Here is a 19,696-nt window from a genome sequence, read left to right as displayed (position 1 = left end):
TACTATTTTCTCCTTGCGTGTATGATTTATGTTCTGCTGGAAAATATCTGAACCACCCAGGATTTCATATTTGTTGTTGTCAAGGTTTATTTTTAAAGTAGCACTGTGTTTTAACATAAAATATGTGAGGGGAAAAAATTTGATTCCTAGATGAAGCTAAATTCAAAGGATATAATTAACCCCAGGGGTCTTCTTAAAACAACCTGCCTATTGCTGATGAACGGCAAACCAACATTTACAAATAATTACAATATTGGTTCTTCTGAAATTGCCCATAATGGTTTCAGTCACAGCAGCAGCCACCCCAGAACCTTGGGACCCCCTGAATCGTTTCCTCTGCTACTGTGTTCAACTAAGCAGTGAGCCTTTTTAACACTGAGACTCCATTGTCTGTGCAATGACCCCACCCTCACCAAGCCTGGTTCTGTGCAGACAGGAAAGTTTTGTTAACCCTATTCCTAATCTATAATGAAAACCAGACAGCAAGTGTTAGAGGACTCGTAAGATAATGGATTTAACAACTGCTCTTCCCCAATCTTAATGAACTTACAAAAACTTGCAGGGCCACCGAATTGCTTCAAAGCTCCACATTAAGTGAAAATAAATCTTCCTTCAGGTCATAGGAAAGATCATATACACTACTGCCCAAGGACCCCACTATCTTTTTTAATGATCATAAGACTATATTTTTTTTCATTTTGTTAGAAAATCATGTCATTCCCCTTTAAGATTTCATTGCCTGATAGACAACTTCTAAAACCCAATTCAACACATATTTGTATGATTAATCATAGACAAAGCTTTCTAAATGAAACCTAAATACTATATGATATGAAATGTTCTACCTCCGAGCTAAAATAAATATGAATCAGAGAGTAACCTTGTCAGACAGAATGATAGCTAACTCTACTGTTTGAGTACTGTAAATGTCAGAGCCGTGGCAGAGGTTTTAGGTGTTGTTTTGAGATTATAAGCATATATTTTCGGAAACAAATTCAGAGATAAGAGACTGCCTTCAGCAGGCTGCTGGGTTCTTCAGGGACTCCTGGGAAAGATGCCTGTTCATTTACATGCCTTTAAAGGGACTTGGAAGTCTCTCTCCAAAGATAAGAATATTTTTAAGGAAGACCTTACAAAACTGTAAAGCAAGAACTCGACAATGGCAATGGTGTACCTTTAAGACACAGAGCTGTTGATCTTAGGGTGCGTCTCCTGAGAAAGGTTGGCTGAAGGCCATTTATTGTGTCTTCCACCCCCATGGTGTTGTGAAGAATAACCAAGGCAAAGTTGGTAATTCCCCTAAATCTACCCATGCGGGGCTGACAAAGGTAGAAGGGGCCTTAGATTTGATTCTGTGCCCATGTCTGCAGGAGTGGAAGCAAACCAGGACCTGGAAACACTTTCTCTGGACTCTGCCTGGAATACCCACAATGCTCTGTTTCTCAAGAGGAAACAGTAGGGAGCCTTCAACAAAGCAGCTAGCTGGGTGGACCCCCATCACCACTATACTCCAAGGAGGCCTCAGGCAATTGGTGAATCCCCTCCTTCCTCAGCAGAGGGACACCCAGCTCGGTCCATATCATGCTTCTGAGCGCAGAAAGCCATCATACCATTTCCATTCAGTCCTGGCCACCAACCATGCCAGTTATTTCAGGACTAAGCGGCTTCCGGGGATATTGAACTTTCAGTGCTAAAACCTGTAATGTTTGAGGGTCCCTGGGATAAAGTGGTCACCTCAGTTCTGTCAGAGAATAGAACTTGTTGAGTTCTCTCATGGCTCCTTCAGCGTTGTGAAATCCACCAAAAGGCCGGGCCTCATTCTACAGCAGACTCCGCTTTGAGTCACACTGGGCATTTATAATGGTGTAGACGCCACTGACTTACTGCCTAAGATGCTGGAAAAGCTCGGAGGAATTTGAAAAGCCTGCATAGATTGATATAAACAAACCAGGTCCAAATGCTTTTCTCTAAATAGCTGGGGATAGTGGCTACATTCTGGCTTAAAAAACAGGACGAATGTTTTTCTAAAATCTATTTACCTTTGTATTTCTACTTCTTTATGTTTCTTAAATTCCCAGTTGTAGAGAGCAGATATTAAGACTGACTTTTCCTAAATAACCTTTGGACATCAAAACTGTTGCAGTATGTGTTTTTCCTCATCTCCTCCCACTTCTCAAAGCCTCCTTGTACACACATCTCACCAAGGAATCCTGCCTGTTAAAGCAGGAGACTGGGTTTCTAACCAGCTCCAGACAATGTGCATGCTGTACCCCAGGGGATGTCTAGCGGGGCTCTTGGTGGCTTGTTCTCTCTGCCTCTATCTTTGAATTCAAGGGAGGAGGCTCCCAACAACTGAACAAGGACACCAAGCTAAACACCAACTTTGTCAACAGCCTTCCATATTTATGGCCAGGGTACAATGTGAGGTAATCAGGTTCTTTCCCTAGTGGCAAGTCCCTTCCTGGCTCTCCCGTCACATGCCCCCATTTTTTTCAGTACCCTGCTTAGAAAGATAGTGGACTACAACCTCCCCATGAGATCAGGAAATAGATCAGAGTCTGGTCCTCTCTGGAAGTCCTGGTTCCTACAAGCACAGAGTTTTAATTTCAACTCTGTATTACGCATTTCCTCATCTGTTCCTCTTAGCGCAGGCTTGCGGTTTCTCATCCAATAGGTCAGCATCACATTGCAGAGCCACCCTGGCACTCTCTGATAGATCACACTCAGGTTCAGGATTCACGATGCTACGATCCAAGTGAGCATAAACTCCAGATGCAGGGAAACAAACAACTTTGTTTTTCTTGTTGTAAAATGCTAAAGCCATTCCCCCCCTACTCCTCTCACAAAGAAAATGTCCGCAGTGATTGTTACTTTAATACATTAAAGAGCCAAAGATTATCGCTCACTTGACTGAGCCGTAAATGTAGTTACATTCACAGGAAACTTGCCTATGGCAATTCGTGTTTTATTTAGCCACAATTGGAAACGTGTTTTTAAGTGATGCCGAGCAATAAAATTTAATTCATGGAAAGCTGGTTGCAAGAACATAGCATCATTCACCCCCACCAGTGACCAAGCCCTCGGGACTCGAGGGTGAGTTACAATGTGCCCAGGGATAAAAACACGGGACTATTCTGAAAAGCAATTCTACGCTTTAAAATTTCCTATTCAGACCTGCTTACTTTTGCCCATATTTCAGGCACTCTGTCAAGATGTGTCAGGTGTATAGAAATCAAACATGCAGAGTTGGGGGAGGAAATGTGAGTACCGGTGAGAGAGACAGAAGAAGAACTGTGTACATAGAGAGTGTTTTCCAGAACATTCCCACAAAGCACCCCCAGCTAAGACCGAATGAGACAGTCCAGTGGGATTCAGAGTTCTACATTCATTGCTTGTTAACCATTTGAATTTCTAATGAAGCAAGGACAGTGCCCAGCCCCACTGCATCACTCCGTCCCGTTTTGATGGGCCCACTTCTCATCCCATGCACCCAGATTTCATGGACGTTTGCTGGCTATTTCAGGGGAACCCAGTGCACCCAAGCTGGAAGGGCAGATGGGAGAGGATGGGAACTCCATCAAAGTGAACCTGATCAAGCAGGATGACGGAGGCTCCCCAATCAGGCACTATCTGGTCAAGTACCGAGCGGTGAGTAGTCCCCATCCTCAGACCCCCTCTCCTTACCCTGGGACCCTGATACCTACCTTGTTGGATCAAGAACTCGAGAATTCCAGGTGAGGCAAGGGTAGGGCAGGGTCCCACTGGGCAACTTGAAGGAGACCCATGAAACTTCGCAAAGGTTTTAAATCCCAATACTGACATGCCACTGTGAGGCCATGCCCACAGTGTAGCCATTTGAAGACTTTGCAATGGTTGGGATGGTAAGAACATTATCGTGGTTTTCCTGATTCTTTCAGTTTTTCTACAGTGCTTTTTTTTCCCATAATCTAAGACTTCTATGCAAAACTGTCATGCTGCCATCCAGCCACCACTGCCTTTGATAAAGTGTGTCTCCTGGACCAGGTGCTACATCCAGGCGTAGTTCCTGCACAGGATTCCAGGAAGTGGGTATTATAGTTAGCCCCCACATTGCAGATGAAGCAGCTAGATCTCTAACAGCCAGCAACTGATGTCCCCACACTTATGGGCGAGGCTGAGTTGGAATCCAGTCCTGTTTAGCTGAGGAGCCTAGGCTCTCACCTGGCTTACTTTGAGATTCGAAGTTGGATCCCCTGCCTGCTCTTCTCAGCACCTCAGCTGGCCTAACTGCTAACAGACAGCTTGACTCCAAGCTTCCCCGGTGACTCGCTCACCACCTACCTAAGCTCTCTATTAGTCCATCTTTCATCCCCACACCCCAAATGAGAATCACTCTTTTCCACTTTCAGAATGACATTTGGCAAGCAGTCGCAGGCCAGCGGTGGTGGCAGTGGGTAGTGACAGTCTCTGGGTGCTGGGAATAACCTGTTACTAAGATTTCTTAATAGTTGGAGGTAATGGTCCAGAGAGCAGCTTGCTTTCTCCATGAAGCCCAAATAAGGCTTTTTTGCAGGAAGTATGCTCATCCCTACCTCTCCTAGGAACAGCTCCCATGTGAATGGCTTGTGGGTCCATCCTAGAGACCACAGGCATGCACACCCTGCAGCCGTAGGATAGACCTTTATCTACTCAGCTCTCCCAACTGATTCTCAAAGGAGTCAGCTATGAGCTGCCACAGTAGGAGAAGCCTCAATAAACTTCCTTAAGGGTCAGCCTGGAGATACCACTATATGGGAGGCCTCGTAGCTTGTTACTAGTGGGAAGAATGCCAAGACTTGCCAGGTGGCCCTGAATAACCTAGCTGGAGAGATGCTATGGTAGTTGGAATGCCTCCGACTATTACGAGCCTGAATGGCATCAAATTCCAGCTTTATCATTTGCCAGCATATGATCTGAAAGACAGATAACCTCATCTTCCCAAACCTCCATTTCCTGATCTGAAAAGTGGGAATAAAATAACTTCGGCTGTCAGATCAGGTACAATATATGTAGAGGTCCAAAAATGTCCCAGATGCTTTGAAACCTCTGTAAATGGTAACTAGGATACAGGACCCAGCTAGAAATCTCTGCCATAGGAAGACAACCTGAGGTCTGTTTGCCCGAACAGTCACTATGGCTGTGTTTAACAGACAGAGGAACAAAATGCTGGGCTATTTTTTATTTCAATGACTTTAACCATCCTCTTCCACTTTGAGGCTTCATGTTTGCTGAATGCAATCACATATTATTAATATGTATTACATAGCATAAAGTTTGCTTTCCTGAGTGTTTGCTTTATCGTCTGGTTGTCTCTTTTGTAATGATGTTTGCCGAGGAAGGCAGAGAAAGAAGAGTAAAGAGAGACAGCCCAGCTTCTTTGTTTTAAATTAAAACAGCACCATAGCAACATGTGCAAAGCTAACTTACAGAACAACTCAGGCTTCCTGGTTAGTTTATAAGATGTTAGAATCCCCTCTGAGCAATTTCCCACAACACTCTCAGCCCTGGAATGAACACTAAAGGCATCTTTGTAGCTGATCAGAAGTACTTTGCCAGGTAAAATCTCTTCCTCCAGCCCTAGGCCAGGACCTGTGATGCTCACTGGACTGCCTCTTTCCTGACACTGTTGCCGTGTTCTAACCCCTGTTCGCTACATACTTGTCAAACCCTCCCCTTGGGTGCCCAACTTGTACGTGGGGTGTATATGGCTTTTGAAAAAGCCAGAGACTATGACATGCTGAGCCTTGCAACTAGAAAACCATCCGAAGATTTCTCAGGAGGACTTGAGGCCTCTCCCACACTGTTCTGCTATGCAGGTGGTTGCCTAGCAATGGCTTTGGAAACTCTCTTCCAGTACAAACTCCTTGGCAAGCATGGAGGATATACCTAGAGGGGAGGTTGGATGAAAAGGGGAGAAATCTCCAGAATTTTGGATCTCTTCTTATGCCCTGACCAGTGTTTGCAAAGCACTGTGGTATACTCCATGTGAGCCCAATGAACATCCTTCACTTGTTCAGCCACAATGAGTCCAGGCCACACGACAGGGAACAGAGCAGCCCAGTTCAGTTCAACACATGTTTGCTGGACTCCCTGTTATGAAAGGGGAAATGCAGTTTGGGTTTGAAGAGGCTGGGCTCCAACTTTGACTGCAGGCTGACTTGGGAAGGCAGCCTAACCTCTTGCTCATGGCCCTATACTCAGATTTAGTAAGAGCCTCAAGTGATGCTCAGAGGTTTGTTGCAGGGATGTGATGGAGATGAAGATGGTACAGGCGGCCCTAACAGCAGCACCTGGCCCACAGAGGCTTCTCAATAGATGACTCACCTGTCTGAATGTGGACAGCGTTCTGAAATATAACCAAGGACATTTGCTTTCCCTCCTCTGAGAAGCCCTTATTCCAGAGTATAAGGGAGCTAGGGTAGGTAGGTAGGGGGCAGCATTTGAACCCTTGTCAGTCCTGAAGTTGGTCGGTAGTGAAGTCAAAACCATGCCACACTGACGTTCCTTACTTACTGTTGGTGTCGGCAAGCAAACCAGGAGGATGTTGCAGGATGGAAAAGCCTCATTGGTTGCCATTTCCTTACATTTTAACCCCATGGTTTTCAGTCCGCATCAGTCTGTGCCTCTTAGCCAGTCTCTCCAGCATGCTCACTCGATCTCCCTGCTGTCTTCCACTGTCCCCAGAAACTTGCCTCTGAGTGGAAACCCGAAATCAGGCTCCCATCTGGCAGTGACCACGTCATGCTCAAGTCCCTGGACTGGAACGCCGAGTATGAAGTATCTGTGGTAGCTGAGAATCAGCAAGGAAAATCCAAGGCAGCTCATTTTGTGTTCAAGACCTTAGCCCAGCCCACGGCCATCCCAGGTACAGCCACCTCTGTTTTCTGTCTGTTTTCCTGCTTTGAATTAATGCATACGTGCAATGCCTCCTAACGCACCTGAACGACCCTGACAACTTGCTTGCTTACAGCCATCCTCATGACTGGTTGCTCATGCCAAGCTTAGTTTTGCCTTAGCCCTATCTGTGCAGTGGGTTGACATGTACCAGACTCCCCAGGAGAGTGTTGCCCAAGCATCCTGGGGCAAAAGGTCCTAATTCATTTGGCCTTAAAATATCAATGCTAACCAGTCTATGGGACTCCCCTCAGATGGGAAACGCCCCAACCCCTGCCTTGCCTTGGTTGCTGGTTGAACAAGGATCCTTGATGAGACTTTTTCTGCCATCTGCATTCTATACTAGGACCACATAACTGGTTGTATGCCATTTATATATGACCCTTGCTTTTGCTGTACAACCATGGTCTAACTCTTCTCTATGGTGACCCCAAGAGAAGGAATAGATGGTGCCCAGTTAGCAACATGCTTATCTGCAAAGGACCTCTCCACTGTGCTAGAGACGAATTGAACGTCTTGGAACGGAGCAAGTGGAAACCTTAGATCCTGGGAAGCACCGTCAATGGAAGGGCAGCCAGTCTGCTAGACCATGGTAACAGCAGTGTTCCTAGGAGATGCAGATTCGTCTATAGGATCCAGGACCAACTCAAGTGTGGGAATAAAGTGAGAGCTCTGATTGCTGGCCCGGATACCCCGTGCTAGCGGCCGCTCCCCCGATTAGGCAAATTCCTCCAAGAAGATTCAGCCATCACTTTGCCTTTCCAGAGCCAGGCAAAATGCCAGCCACAGGCAGGAGAGATGGCCGTAGATCATATAGATGCACCCCGTTGGAGAAGGCCCTCTATGCTCTGCCATGTTCAGATGTGGTAGAAGGACAGCCTGGGGCAGGCCCATCCTGTCTACCCTGTCTAGAGAACTTACTTAGCTGATGAGCTGTTGTCAAGCCTGCTCTTTCCCCGGGGAAAGCCAGGACAGAAAGGTTATAGGCTGCCTGCCATGTAGGGTTATATGTGCCAAAGTGGGTAGCAACAGAAGGAGATCTTGGTGTGTGACTCTTTATGGTTGTGTGTGTATGTGTGTGTGTGTGTGTGTGTGTGTGTGTGTGTGTGTGTGTGTGTGTGAGTGGGTGTATGTTGACTCGGGGGAGATGCTTGGGGCCTCCAGCCAGTTGGCAGGTGAAGGTGGAGCTGTAGACTAGAGATGTCAATTGGCTGATTGCACTGTGGGGAGGGCTTTCTTGCTCAGTTTAGGATCCCGGTACTAGAAAGAGGTGCTCGGATATGGCTACAGGAAGCTGCCCTCGTTGTATCTCAATAGAGCACCCAAATGGAAGTGGCCCTGCTTTTCCTCTGTCCCTTCTTTCCTGTGTTCTTTGGTTGGTTTTCCCGTGGAACTGAGAGTGTTACATGTGTCTGGATCCTCTTAAGCTTCGGGGACTAGTGAGGCTTAAGTTAAGCCCTTTGCATCAGGACATATGCTAGTTCTTCCCCACAGTGAGACTTGACAGGCAGCATGCTTGGGCATGCTGTGTTCCTAGGCTGGGCACTGCCAGCCACTTCACCTTCTGGGCTTCCAGTGTGAGCATGAGAAATGCTAGAGAGTGCTCGACATGCGACAACCTTAGAGAATATCATCCAGGCTCCCTCTTAAGCCAGACAGGGTTAGAGGGCCTTACCTTGTCCACGGTGACTCTGTGACTGCCGTACATGTACTGAAAGGAGATCGCTCTGGTTGGACTATCATAGCCATTTTATTGGAATTCAAGAACAAAAGCGCTTTGCATTGTAAGACGTAGATCCGTAGTCAAATTCTGTGGTCCTCAGGCAGGTAGAAGGTGAGATATGTTCAGGACTCCACCAGCACGATGGTGGGGCTTGTGCAGTAGAAAGACAGGTATGCTTTGGCTCTTCAAAGACCACCCCGCCTCCCCAGTGCCGTGGCTGTAGTGCAGCCATGCGTTGCATCTCAGCCTGGACCAGGAAAGACCTAGACACAAGAAGGGCACACTCGTTGCTGCGCCTCAGAGGCTCCATCTCAGTGAGAGGTAACATTCTCCTGACCTGACCCTGCTCCTCTACTGCGGAGGCCCCTGCTCTCTCACTTTAATTTCATTTGCTCGCTGGCCCCCACCCCCAGATTAACCCGCTATGCTGCTTCTGGCATCGCTGAGCTGCTGACCCGGCCTATGATGTTGATACAGCACTGAACTCTTCTAACGTTTGTCAGCCTAACTTACTAAGTTGAATTAACCTTGGATTCTTGTGTTTTCTATATTTGACCTATTGTTTTCTTTCTTTTTTTATCTATTTTCCCCCTCTGTTTCTGTCTCTGCCTTCTCTCTCCTCCCCTCCCATACCCAACCCGTGTCCGTCGTCACACTTGTCACCTTGGACGTCACTGGGACATCCCCACTGCCATATTTATGTCTCAACAACCACCTGTCCTCTGGGACCCATTGCTTGACCCCTGCAGCCACCTTGGGAGGAAGTTCTACCTCCTACACCTTGGTCTCATTGCTTTTCTCTGTGGTGACTCTTCTTTTGCTATGTTAGGAACTTGAAAACACATGCGCGCGCGCACACACACACACACATACACACAAATTATAATTGCTTAAAAAGCCCAGTTCCTATGAAAAACGATCAGTTGTTCCCCTTTGAAAGATCCTCTCGGGCCTGCGGTTGCCCGGCCACAGCTACTGAGCAAGTATTCTGTGTGAGCAAGGAAGGTCTTGGTAATTGGAATCAGATTTACTTCCTGAGATTTTGTCGTGCAGTGGAACTCTTCTGTCACTTCGTATGGGGTCTTGCCCCATCTTAAGAGCAGTAAAGAGAGAGAGAGAAAGAGAGAGGAGAGAGAGAAGGAAAGAATTTGAGAGATTTGAGAGGTCTTTCTTTCCGTGCTATTTTTCGAAGACAGCATTATTCAAGGTTTATGGGGAGGTTTCCGCTATCTGTTACTTGTGTTTTTTGTTGTCCATAAAAACAGCAAAGGAAGAGTTCTAGACTTCTAAAAAGCTTGGCTCAGATTGCTAAAGTCACCACATGTGCCCTTCACTTTAACCCTGCGCCCTGCCCTCCACCTTTCAATAGGTAGTTAGCTTCGCGGGCGGTTAAGTATTTAAGTCCCCATGTTGTACTTAGGTATTTAAATCCCAAGTATTTAAGTACCCGTGTGGTGACTCACCTGAGCGCTCTGCTGACATGATAGTCAGATGAAATCCCTCTGTAGCCCGTGCAGTGGGAAAAGTAGAAATCGTCTATTGTCCTGGAGCTGATGAGCATTCTGGAAGGTGCTGAAATGCTGGTGTTAGCCCGACATCTCCTGCTGTCTCTGTGAAAAAGGCCAAACTGTGATGTGCCCAATAGGAATGGGCTTTTGGGATCTGACTCCCAATAGAGCTCATTCTTGCACTGCACTGCACAGTAGGATGCTTCAGATGAGCACGAAACCTCCAGGTCCTGGGGTCTGTGGTCCAGCCATGACCTCCATCACCACCATAAGTGCAGTATACCAGGCAGGTTGGAAGCATCCTCTGTGAGTCAGTTACCCTGCCCACCTTCCCCCTACATGCTCCAAAGAGCACAAGGTAAGGGATTGAGGGGACATACTACCCTCTCCCACAGTATTAGTGCATTTGGGCAGTCTGCCTGTCTGCACTTCCAGAATGATCCAGCTTCCCTAATGGTCTCCGCGACACTTTTAAAATCATTATGAAGAGCCAGGAATTCTGCGAGTCATGCAGAAGAGGAAATGGGTGTCACGTCGGATGCATGAGACCCAAGGCTGAATACCAACCACTAGTATCAGCGCGTGAACTTTGGGATGGACCTCCTAATGAATAAAAACTCCCTCCCCCTCACGGCATCTGTCATTCTACCTGTCTCATCTCTGAACATCTACACGGACGTTTAATTTATGTTCTCTCTTTGGTTCTTTGCCGATTTCATTTCTGTTGTTCCTTTTTAATGCTCAAAGACTAGCATTTCCTTTTGGGAATCCAAATGACCTGAGTTGTGGTCTGCAGGCGAAGCCAACTGTGTTGCCACCTGCCAGTATCCCCAGTGTTCGGCATAGATAGAGGCTTCACAGTGCTCAGCAGCTAAAACTGACAGTGCGTCTCGCTCAGCTCTGAACCTCTGCTCTGGACCCTTGGCACCCACCCACCAGCTCAGTGAAACAAGATGCCCTCTTGGGCACAGGGCACAGGGCGATACAGCAGAAAAAAGAGCATGGGGCTTTGCGGCCTGATAGGAAAATCATAGGTCAGCAAAGGAAAGCTTCTGGGAGGGCAGGAGAGGTCCCACCTAGGTCCTCTTCTGTTGGCCCTGGAGAGCTGTCACATGCATTCACTCTAGAAGAGCTTGGAGTCTGCCTCTGCCTCATCCCTGACCCACTCATAGGAGAGGGACGGCGTCAGTATTTCTAAGGGGACCTTGGGAGATCAACGCTAAATTTCCAGAGCCCAAGCATGGTCCCGTACTCTTAGCAGACACAGGGCCCAGCTGGAAAACCTTTGGGATTATTCTAGCCCCTTTGTAATGGAGACAGCTTTAGTGTGCACTAGCCCCAGACAGACACTTGGTGCCTCCATGAAGGCTAGGGCTCCTAGTCCAGCCAGGAGGTCCCTAAGAGAGCAGCCCCCAGTTAGCCCCAAGGGAGTGAGCTCACCCCACCCCCTCTGCACTGTGAATCGGTACAGACCATATACCATCTGCCATGAGGGTTCTCTTCTCATTTTTAGAATATTTATACAGCAGGTTCAGACCATGTTTTTCTACTAATAAGAATGCTAACGTTGTTGTGTAGATAATCAACAAGACTTTATGAAGTTTACACCTTTGCATTATTAAAGGATATAACAGTTCATGTAAACTCAAGAGCGTGTTTTGATTTTTCTTTGATATCTGTGTCCAACACAGTGCCCAAAATAAAAGCCTCTCCCTCCACCTCATCTGTACTTGATAATGATTCCCAGGAGAGACATTTCAAATTGGACCCCACACTTGACAAGAGAGTCCTAGGCAAAGGCATTTTCCTATGAAAATCTGTGTACCCTTCTAAGTGATCCTGAAGGGTTTCTGTTGCCTGGAAATCCTCAGAAGACAACGAGAGAGGAATGAGCCTTTGCAAAACTGGGGAGGTAGTCACTGAACATGTGGTCGGGGTAGCACGCTTGGACAGATACAGAGCTCTCTAACAAGGTCTTGTGGGTATGTAGCAGCCATTTCTCCCCCTAACAGTACACACACACACACACACACACACACACACGGGGATCTTACAATAGAGAGAAACTGACCAAAGCTTGTGTCAACAAGCTGCATTCTGGTCATAGCCAGCTCCAGGAAGGAGCAAGCAGACCTATAAGAGATTTCTGAGGAAACTCGCCCTTCAGTTTAACCATTCTGGTAGCCTGAGAGTTGTATTGAGACTAGGACTTCAGCACCTGGGTGCTATAGCACAATGATTCAGATCCAACTGGGCACCTGGAAAGTGTGAGATCCATTTAAAGGCATAGGAAAATGGGCACATATGTAAGTCTCAGCCTTGGAGCAATTAAGTTGAATGCCAAAACCGCTTTTAATGCTGAGCTCTCAAAGCAGGAACCGAAGAAGACAGACAGCCCCATCCTGGCACTGCTCATGGCAGCTCTTAGCTAGGAAGATGAGGGAAAGCTGCCTCCAAGAGGCCTTCTTTATGTGCAAGACACCTAGGTGGGCTTACAACAGGGGGCAAGAGGAAGATCATGGAGAAGACAGAAGTCTGAGAGGTTTTAGGGGTTTTTGTTTATTGTTTGTTTATTTTTGCTTTTTTATGATCTGTTCATAAGATGCAGGATCCAGACCTTGTCCCCTTAGTTCTCCTGGACTGAACTATTCTGTGCCATCCACAATGGATGTGACTCTCCTGATTCCAGTACCCTTTCATCTCTATTCTGGGTGTTCCGGGCTAGCATGGGAGTTTGTCCTTAGGAAGCACTCCAGTACCTGGGCAAAGCTTCCTAGTACAGACAAAAGATAGGCTACACAGGAATGAACAGTGGCCAGGTGTGGTGGTGGACACCTATAATCGCAGCTCTCAGGAAGTGAGGGAAAGGGGATCAGAGCCCCTGAGCAGGGAGATCCTGTCTCGAAACTCTAACATTATTAATAGGAAAATGGCAGCACACATGCGGTACCACTTATCCTGAGTTGCACTTCCCTCCCCTTGTCTGGAGGGACGGCACAAGATGAGACTGGCGAGCTGCTGGAGCAGGCTTGGCAGCTGAGAAAGTATAGTGAACTGACTGTGGAGACAGCTGGGCCCACTTCACGAGTGCTGTGAGTTGTAATTCTTGCAGCCAGTTCACGACCTGGGTATCCTCGGTCCCTTGAGAACACAGGAAACATCAGACAAGATCTAATGGTAGAATGTGTAGCATGAATAAAAACCCAGAGACAGATAATAGGGTTCAAGCTGAAGATTAGAAAAGCAAAACAGCCAAGCCACTAGAGCAGTCTTACCTCTACCAAGGCTGGGTGACTGCAGACTGAGCTCTGAGCCTCTGGCTCCTTCTGTTTTCTGTTCCCTTTTAGTGCTGGGATTAAAGGCGTGTGACTCCCTAGGGCTGGGATTAAAAGTGTGAGCCACCACCACCTAGATCTGTCTCTGCACTGATCTTGTATAGCCCAGGTTGGCCTTGAACTCACAGAAATCCATCTGCCTCTGTCTCCCAAATCATGGTATTAAAGGTGTATGAAATTACTGTCTGGCCTCTAGTGACTTAGTTTTGCCCACCGATCTTCAGGCAAGCTTTATTTATTAAAAATCGATAAAATATCACTATAAGAATGGAGTTGCACTTGAAGAACGAATGAGTGAGAAGTACCCATATGTCAGTCTGAGACTATTGTCTCCAAAATGACGTCCATAGGCAGAACTCTGTCCAGAGTCTTGCTTTCCACAATACTGCTATTTATGGGATTCAGTGGGTCCCTGTCAGAAAACTGCTGTCAGTGAGGTCACACGGGGAACGCAGACAGGGTCCTTCTGTGAGAGAATGTATAGGCCAAGGTCTTGGAGGGCTGCTGATGGACACCAGGGGAGTTAGACACAAAACACCCAGCCAGAAGTAAGAGGCCGCGTACTGGCTGGGGGTGAGAATGTGACTTGGTGAACATTTGTCCTGTGCGTGGGTATGACTGTCTGTGAGAATGTTCAAATCTGGGTAAGTCTACAGGTTTTCCTGAAGTCTGATCCCAGCATGCCTGGCTCCCACATGGTGAGTATTCCCAGACCCTTTGCCTTACCTGTGGGGCCTGGGGAGGCTGCTGTGTCTCAGGAGTTTCGTGGATCACAGAAAGAAAGGGTAAAATGAGACCCCAGTTCCCTCATAGTTAAAAAGTCCTTTAGACTTACTTCAAGAGGGGAAAGGGTATAGACTCATATGTTGGGCAACCCATTGGGCCTGACATCTCCCCAAGACCTAAGGCAGTCCTGGGAACCCCATATGGGACCCCGTCTATCACAGTATGGCCATCAGGAGCCAGCAGCTACTGCCTAACTACATCAAAAAACCTTTTGCTTTGGTCCAGAGACGCAGCAGGGCCCTCCTAGATTCATCTACTCTAGGTGTCCTCAAACACTGATTGTCTGGGCCTAGTCTGCTTCCAGAGTTCCTGAAGACCAGTTGAGCCTGTGCCTTAGGGAGGAGGTTCAGGGTTGGGGACAAAAATGAAGACATAGCTCACAACCCCCTCTCTTCATCTTAACTTGCGGGAGCCTCCAAACCCTGTCTCCTGGGTGAGATGAGGTCATCATGCCCCATCTAAAAAAGTGCAAAGAACCTCTTGTCTCTGCACCAGCCATAAGAAGGCCCTTGGGAAGGTACCACTGGTCACAAAGGCCTTGATTTTATGCTCAGGGCCCTGCTCCACCCCCAGGGACAGTTGTCCAGAGGGTTAGGGGGCTCATAGCCAAGCCTGCTAACCACCAACCATCTCTTTCCTACTTAAGCCAACGGCAGCCCCACCACAGGCCTGAGCACCGGTGCCATCGTGGGCATCCTCATTGTCATCTTCGTCCTGCTCCTGGTGGTCATGGACATTACCTGCTACTTCCTGAACAAGTGTGGCCTGCTCATGTGCATTGCTGTTAACCTGTGTGGCAAAGCTGGGCCCGGAGCCAAGGGCAAAGACATGGAGGAGGGCAAGGCTGCTTTCTCGTGAGTGCGAACCCATCGGGTCAGTGAGGTCTAGGCTCCGCCCAACCCAGGGCCTAGCACTGTGCTCTCTGACAGTGCCCGGGTGACCTACCCTTTAGCTTTATTGTTTCCCACATGAAAACTCTGAGTGGTTACATTATCAAAGCAAATCTCTCTAAGAATGGGTTTAAGGCAAGGTGGGGTTACCAGTTTGAAAGGCAGCATCTTGGGCCCTCCCTAGGTTCTAAAGTCTCATAAAGATTTGGAAATCCCTGAGGGAGGTCAAGAGAGGGGCTTATCAGAATTAGCTATGACTGGAGAGGACCAGCGTTGAAAGAATGCACTTCATCTCTCAGTCATTCATTTGTCACTCATCCTATATTTATCTTGCAGTCCTGAAGGCAACACCCTGTATCCCGGCTATAGGGTACCAACAGGAGAAGAATGAATATAGATCCCCTCTCCTCTTGGAGGGACACTCTATATATTCTTTCCCTCCTGCAGCATCTGTTAGCTAGTTAGCAGGAGATTTTGGAGTTGGTGGGTGAGTGGGCCTGTTATAGCAAGCTGAGAAAGGATGAAGTGAGAAAATGGAGTTGTTGAGCCCTCCCACATGCTGGAAAATGTATATATACAGATAGCTCTCTCTGTGTATATATATATATATATATATATATATATATATGCATATGCATGCACATGGACCTGTGTATCAAAGTTACAATATACGTCTATACATGCATACAAATGTGTGCACATGGGTTTACTTTGGAGATTTATCTGCACTGTGCTAAAAACTTTACACGAATGATCTCATTTTGTTCTCATAGGTAGGTGAGTTCTACACTATTACTTATCCTAATTTATGGACTGGAGACCTGAGATAGGGCTAATGACCTTATATCCTCTGGAGTAGGCTGGTGCAGACAGGAATCTGGCCCACTTTGGCAGCCACAGGCTGGACCCTGATATCCCTTGCTGCAGCTTCTTTTCCTAGATGTCTTCCCTCTGGGGCCGCCCTGGGATCTAACCAGCAGAACTCTCTCCACAGGAAAGATGAATCCAAAGAACCCATCGTGGAGGTCCGAACAGAGGAGGAACGGACTCCAAACCATGATGGAGGAAAGCACACAGAGCCCAACGAGACCACACCGCTGACAGAGCCCGAGTACGTGGATTAGGAGAGACTGGCACCTCCTCAGTAGATTCCCCAGTTCCACCTCATCACCCCATCCCAATCTTCCCTGCTTCTCACCCTCGGCTCCTGGCCAAACATGGAAACCGAACTCTGGAGCCCTCGGTCAGAAGACCTCTTGGCCGGACAATGCCTGAGCCCACTCTCCTTGGAGAGAAGGCATTCTTGCTTCTCCTTGGGTCATGGTGGGTCCTTACCAGGCTCTTCGCATAAATGAGGCTCCCAAGACTCCTCCAAAATTCCACACATATTCTAGGACTTGCTTAAACTCATTGAGAAAAGGACTGGCCCATTTCATTTAGGGCTTCTTAAGTATCTTCTATGCTAGAAAAGTTGGGGGCCTGGTAAGGTTCCCTGGCCCCTCTTCTATTCAGGAACCTCGGATATCCTCAGGGACTCTGACCAGCCATGGCTATCATGCCCGCTTGCCTATCAAGGATCTAATAGATTTGAAAGAAGCACTTCTCACAGAAACATACATCTGTGGCTGGAAGAGCCCCTGACACATAGGAGCCATTTGGAGCACTGTTCCTCCTCATCTGATCCCGTCCCTGCTAGGAAGAGCTGTAAGGTAACTGGACCCCATTTCTATGGGGTTCCAGGAACCTAGAGAGGTATATGATGGGCGTCAGCTGCCTTCCCTGGTGTGGAGATCCAGGGTGGCACAAGAGAACACTAGAGAGATCTGTAGGTGACTGGAGCCCTGTATAGAGAGCTGACGGGGTGTCAGCATGGAGGAAGGCTAGCAGGTCCCTTTGAGACTGCCACGTTCTTTGTTGTCTCCTGTGTCCTCTTCTGCCCACCTGGGGCGTGTACTTCTCCCTCTTCGTCCTCGTTTCTCTGTGGGCCCACGTTCCTGCCCGTGTATGGTTGCATGCCTACCCTAAGCTCCTCTCCTTGCCTCCTATCTAGCTTCTCTGTCATGTCTCAGCTTCATTGTCTATTCTCTTTCTACTTCCTGTCCTCCCCACAGGCTGCCTGCTGACACCACAGCCACTGTCGAGGACATGCTGCCTTCTGCCACCACGGTCACCACTAACTCTGACACTATCACCGAAACTTTTGCCACTGCCCAGAACAGCCCCACCAGTGAGACCACTACACTGACCTCCAGTATTGCCCCACCGGCCACAGCTGTGCCGGACTCAAATTCTGTGCCCACTGGTCAGGCCACCCCTTCCAAGGGGCCTGGTGTTACTGCCGCATCCTCGCCCCCAGCCTCGGCCCCAAAGGTTGCTCCTCTTGTTGACCTGAGCGATACCCCGACCTCAACTCCCTCTGCTAGCAATTTGTCCTCCACTGTCCTGGCTAACCAAGGAGCTGTACTCAGCCCCAGCACCCCTGCCAACGCGGGGGAGGCCTCCAAGGTCCCTCCAGCCAGTAAGCTGTCCCCTGCTCCAACCCCCACCCCAGCTGGGGCGGCCAGCCCTTTAGCAACAGTAGCTGCCCCTGCCACAGAAGCCCCCCAGGCCAAGCAGGAAGCCCCCAGCACCAAAGGCCCGGACCCAGAGCCCACCCAGCCTGGCGCCATGAAGAACCCACCTGAGGCAGCCACAGCCCCTGCTAGCCCGAAGAGCAAGGCTGCCTCCATCAGCACCACAAACCCTTCCCAGGGCGAGGACTTAAAAATGGACGAAGGGAACTTCAAGACCCCAGATATTGACCTTGCAAAGGATGTTTTTGCAGCCCTGGGCTCTCCTGCTCCGGCCACTGGGGCCAGTGGACAAGCCTCTGAGCTTGCTCCTCCCACTGCAGACAGCGCGGTGCCGCCTGCACCAGCAAAGACCGAGTACGACCTCTCTTTGTCTGCTGTCACTGGGTTGTGTCCTGTGGTGGTGTGTGTATGTGTTGTGCTGTGTCCTCCTTGTTTGATGTGTCCTCAGCCTCTTGCAGGGCTTCTGTGAGGCAACTGTCAGTCAGGGGCCTGGAGTCAGGCAGGAGCAGGGGCAGTGCAGTGGGATAGGCTAGCTAATTAGGCCACGTTAATTACGTTTCATCCTCATAATCCTAGCCATGCTTCTGTTTTCCCCGGGGATGCCTTTGCAGTTGGGTCACTGGCGAGCAGAGCTTGAGAAGGCACTAAGGAGGCCAAGGTGCCTTTCTCTGTCATCCCGGGCCCAGAGTGTGTGGGTGCTATCCAGGGCCAGGCCAAGGCCTCCTGAGAAAGGCACCGTTGTATTCAGGAAGAAAAGAGGTAGCCATGGTGAGGTGCGTGGGCAAGGAGGGTCCAGCCCACAGACAGCTCTGTCACACATTGGCTGCAAGGCCCACCTCCTACCCAAGACTCTCAGACGCTCAATGCCTGTCTCCAAGTTCAAGTTCAAGTTCAGTGGAATCATGTGATAGCTGCGTTAGCTCTCGTGTGGCTTTAGGCTGGACTCTGCCTTGTGAGACATATGGAGACAGAGGCATGCCTGGGCTTTTATAAAGGTTTATAAATGTGGCTGTCCCTTCCAGTCCCTTGCAACAAGCAGGCCCATTCTAGCTTCTTACCCTGGTAACCATATTTTCTCACCCTGTTCAAGCCACCATCCTGAAACAGCTGGGGTGTAGGGTTGGGGGCAGGCAAAAGTGAGGCGGCTTACAATAGGGGTTCCTGGAACTGGTACCTGAAGCAGACCCTGGTACGTTCCACATATAGCAAACTGAGGAGCAGCGCTTCTGCTTGTCAGGGTGAGAGAGAGAGGACCTTCTCTTCTCCTGCCCAGGTTACCACAGGGCCCCTGGGGGCGATCGAGGCGGGAGGAAGAAAGGACTGTTCTCTGACTAGAGCACCTCTACCTAGCTGCACCTCGAAATCCCCTGGTTGCTTTTAAAGTCATGACACCCAGGATTTCTGGGAACATGCCCCAGGCGTGAGTCACTTGGAGAACGCTGAGGTGATGTCAACCTGCCTGCAAGGTTGGATGTCAGAGCTGCAGCTGAAGCCCCCCAGATTGCGCGGGGAGAGGGCGGTATTCACATGGCAGTATACTGTGATCTCAGCCATGCTGTTTGTGTTTCTCTGCAGGAAGGGTCCTGTAGAAGCAAAGTCTGAGTCCCAGGAGTCAGAAGCAAAGCCAGCGCCAACTGAAGTCAAGACGGTCCCCAACGATGCCACACAAACAAAAGAGAATGAGAGCAAAGCATGATGGGTACCTAGCAACAAGCAAAGATCAAAATAAAAAGTGACACAGCAGCCGCTTCACCAGAGCATCCCCAAATCTCTCTCTCCCTCTCTCCCGTCTCTCTCTCCGTCTCTCTCTCACGTGAACACACACACACACACACACAAACACACACACACTCATTCCTCTAGTGTCTCTTGCCTTTAAAAGAACAGATAACATGGGATCGCCTTTTTGTAGGTTTCTAGAAAGGGCTCCTTTGTTGCACACTCACTTGTAAAAAAAAAAAAAAATGAG

At 48.6% G+C, this 19,696-nt stretch overlaps 1 protein-coding gene across 1 annotated transcript in view; it reads left to right on the top strand.

Moving 5' to 3' along the window:
• The window catches only part of Ncam1 (neural cell adhesion molecule 1), a 66,159-nt gene extending 46,677 nt beyond the window's left edge, over nucleotides 1-19,482 (top strand). The window contains exons 14-19 of the mRNA XM_042054715.1: nucleotides 3,524-3,645; nucleotides 6,703-6,883; nucleotides 14,911-15,118; nucleotides 16,149-16,265; nucleotides 17,266-18,081; nucleotides 19,303-19,482. Coding sequence (XP_041910649.1) covers nucleotides 3,524-3,645; nucleotides 6,703-6,883; nucleotides 14,911-15,118; nucleotides 16,149-16,265; nucleotides 17,266-18,081; nucleotides 19,303-19,423 — 1,565 coding nt within the window. The 3' untranslated portion in view covers nucleotides 19,424-19,482. The remainder of the gene's footprint in view (nucleotides 1-3,523; nucleotides 3,646-6,702; nucleotides 6,884-14,910; nucleotides 15,119-16,148; nucleotides 16,266-17,265; nucleotides 18,082-19,302) is intronic.
• The last annotated feature ends 214 nt before the right edge of the window (nucleotides 19,483-19,696 follow it).

This window comes from Arvicola amphibius, chromosome 3 (assembly GCF_903992535.2).
Source record: "Arvicola amphibius chromosome 3, mArvAmp1.2, whole genome shotgun sequence".
NCBI lineage: Eukaryota > Metazoa > Chordata > Mammalia > Rodentia > Cricetidae > Arvicola > Arvicola amphibius.
This window is presented reverse-complemented; position numbering and strand designations above follow the sequence as displayed.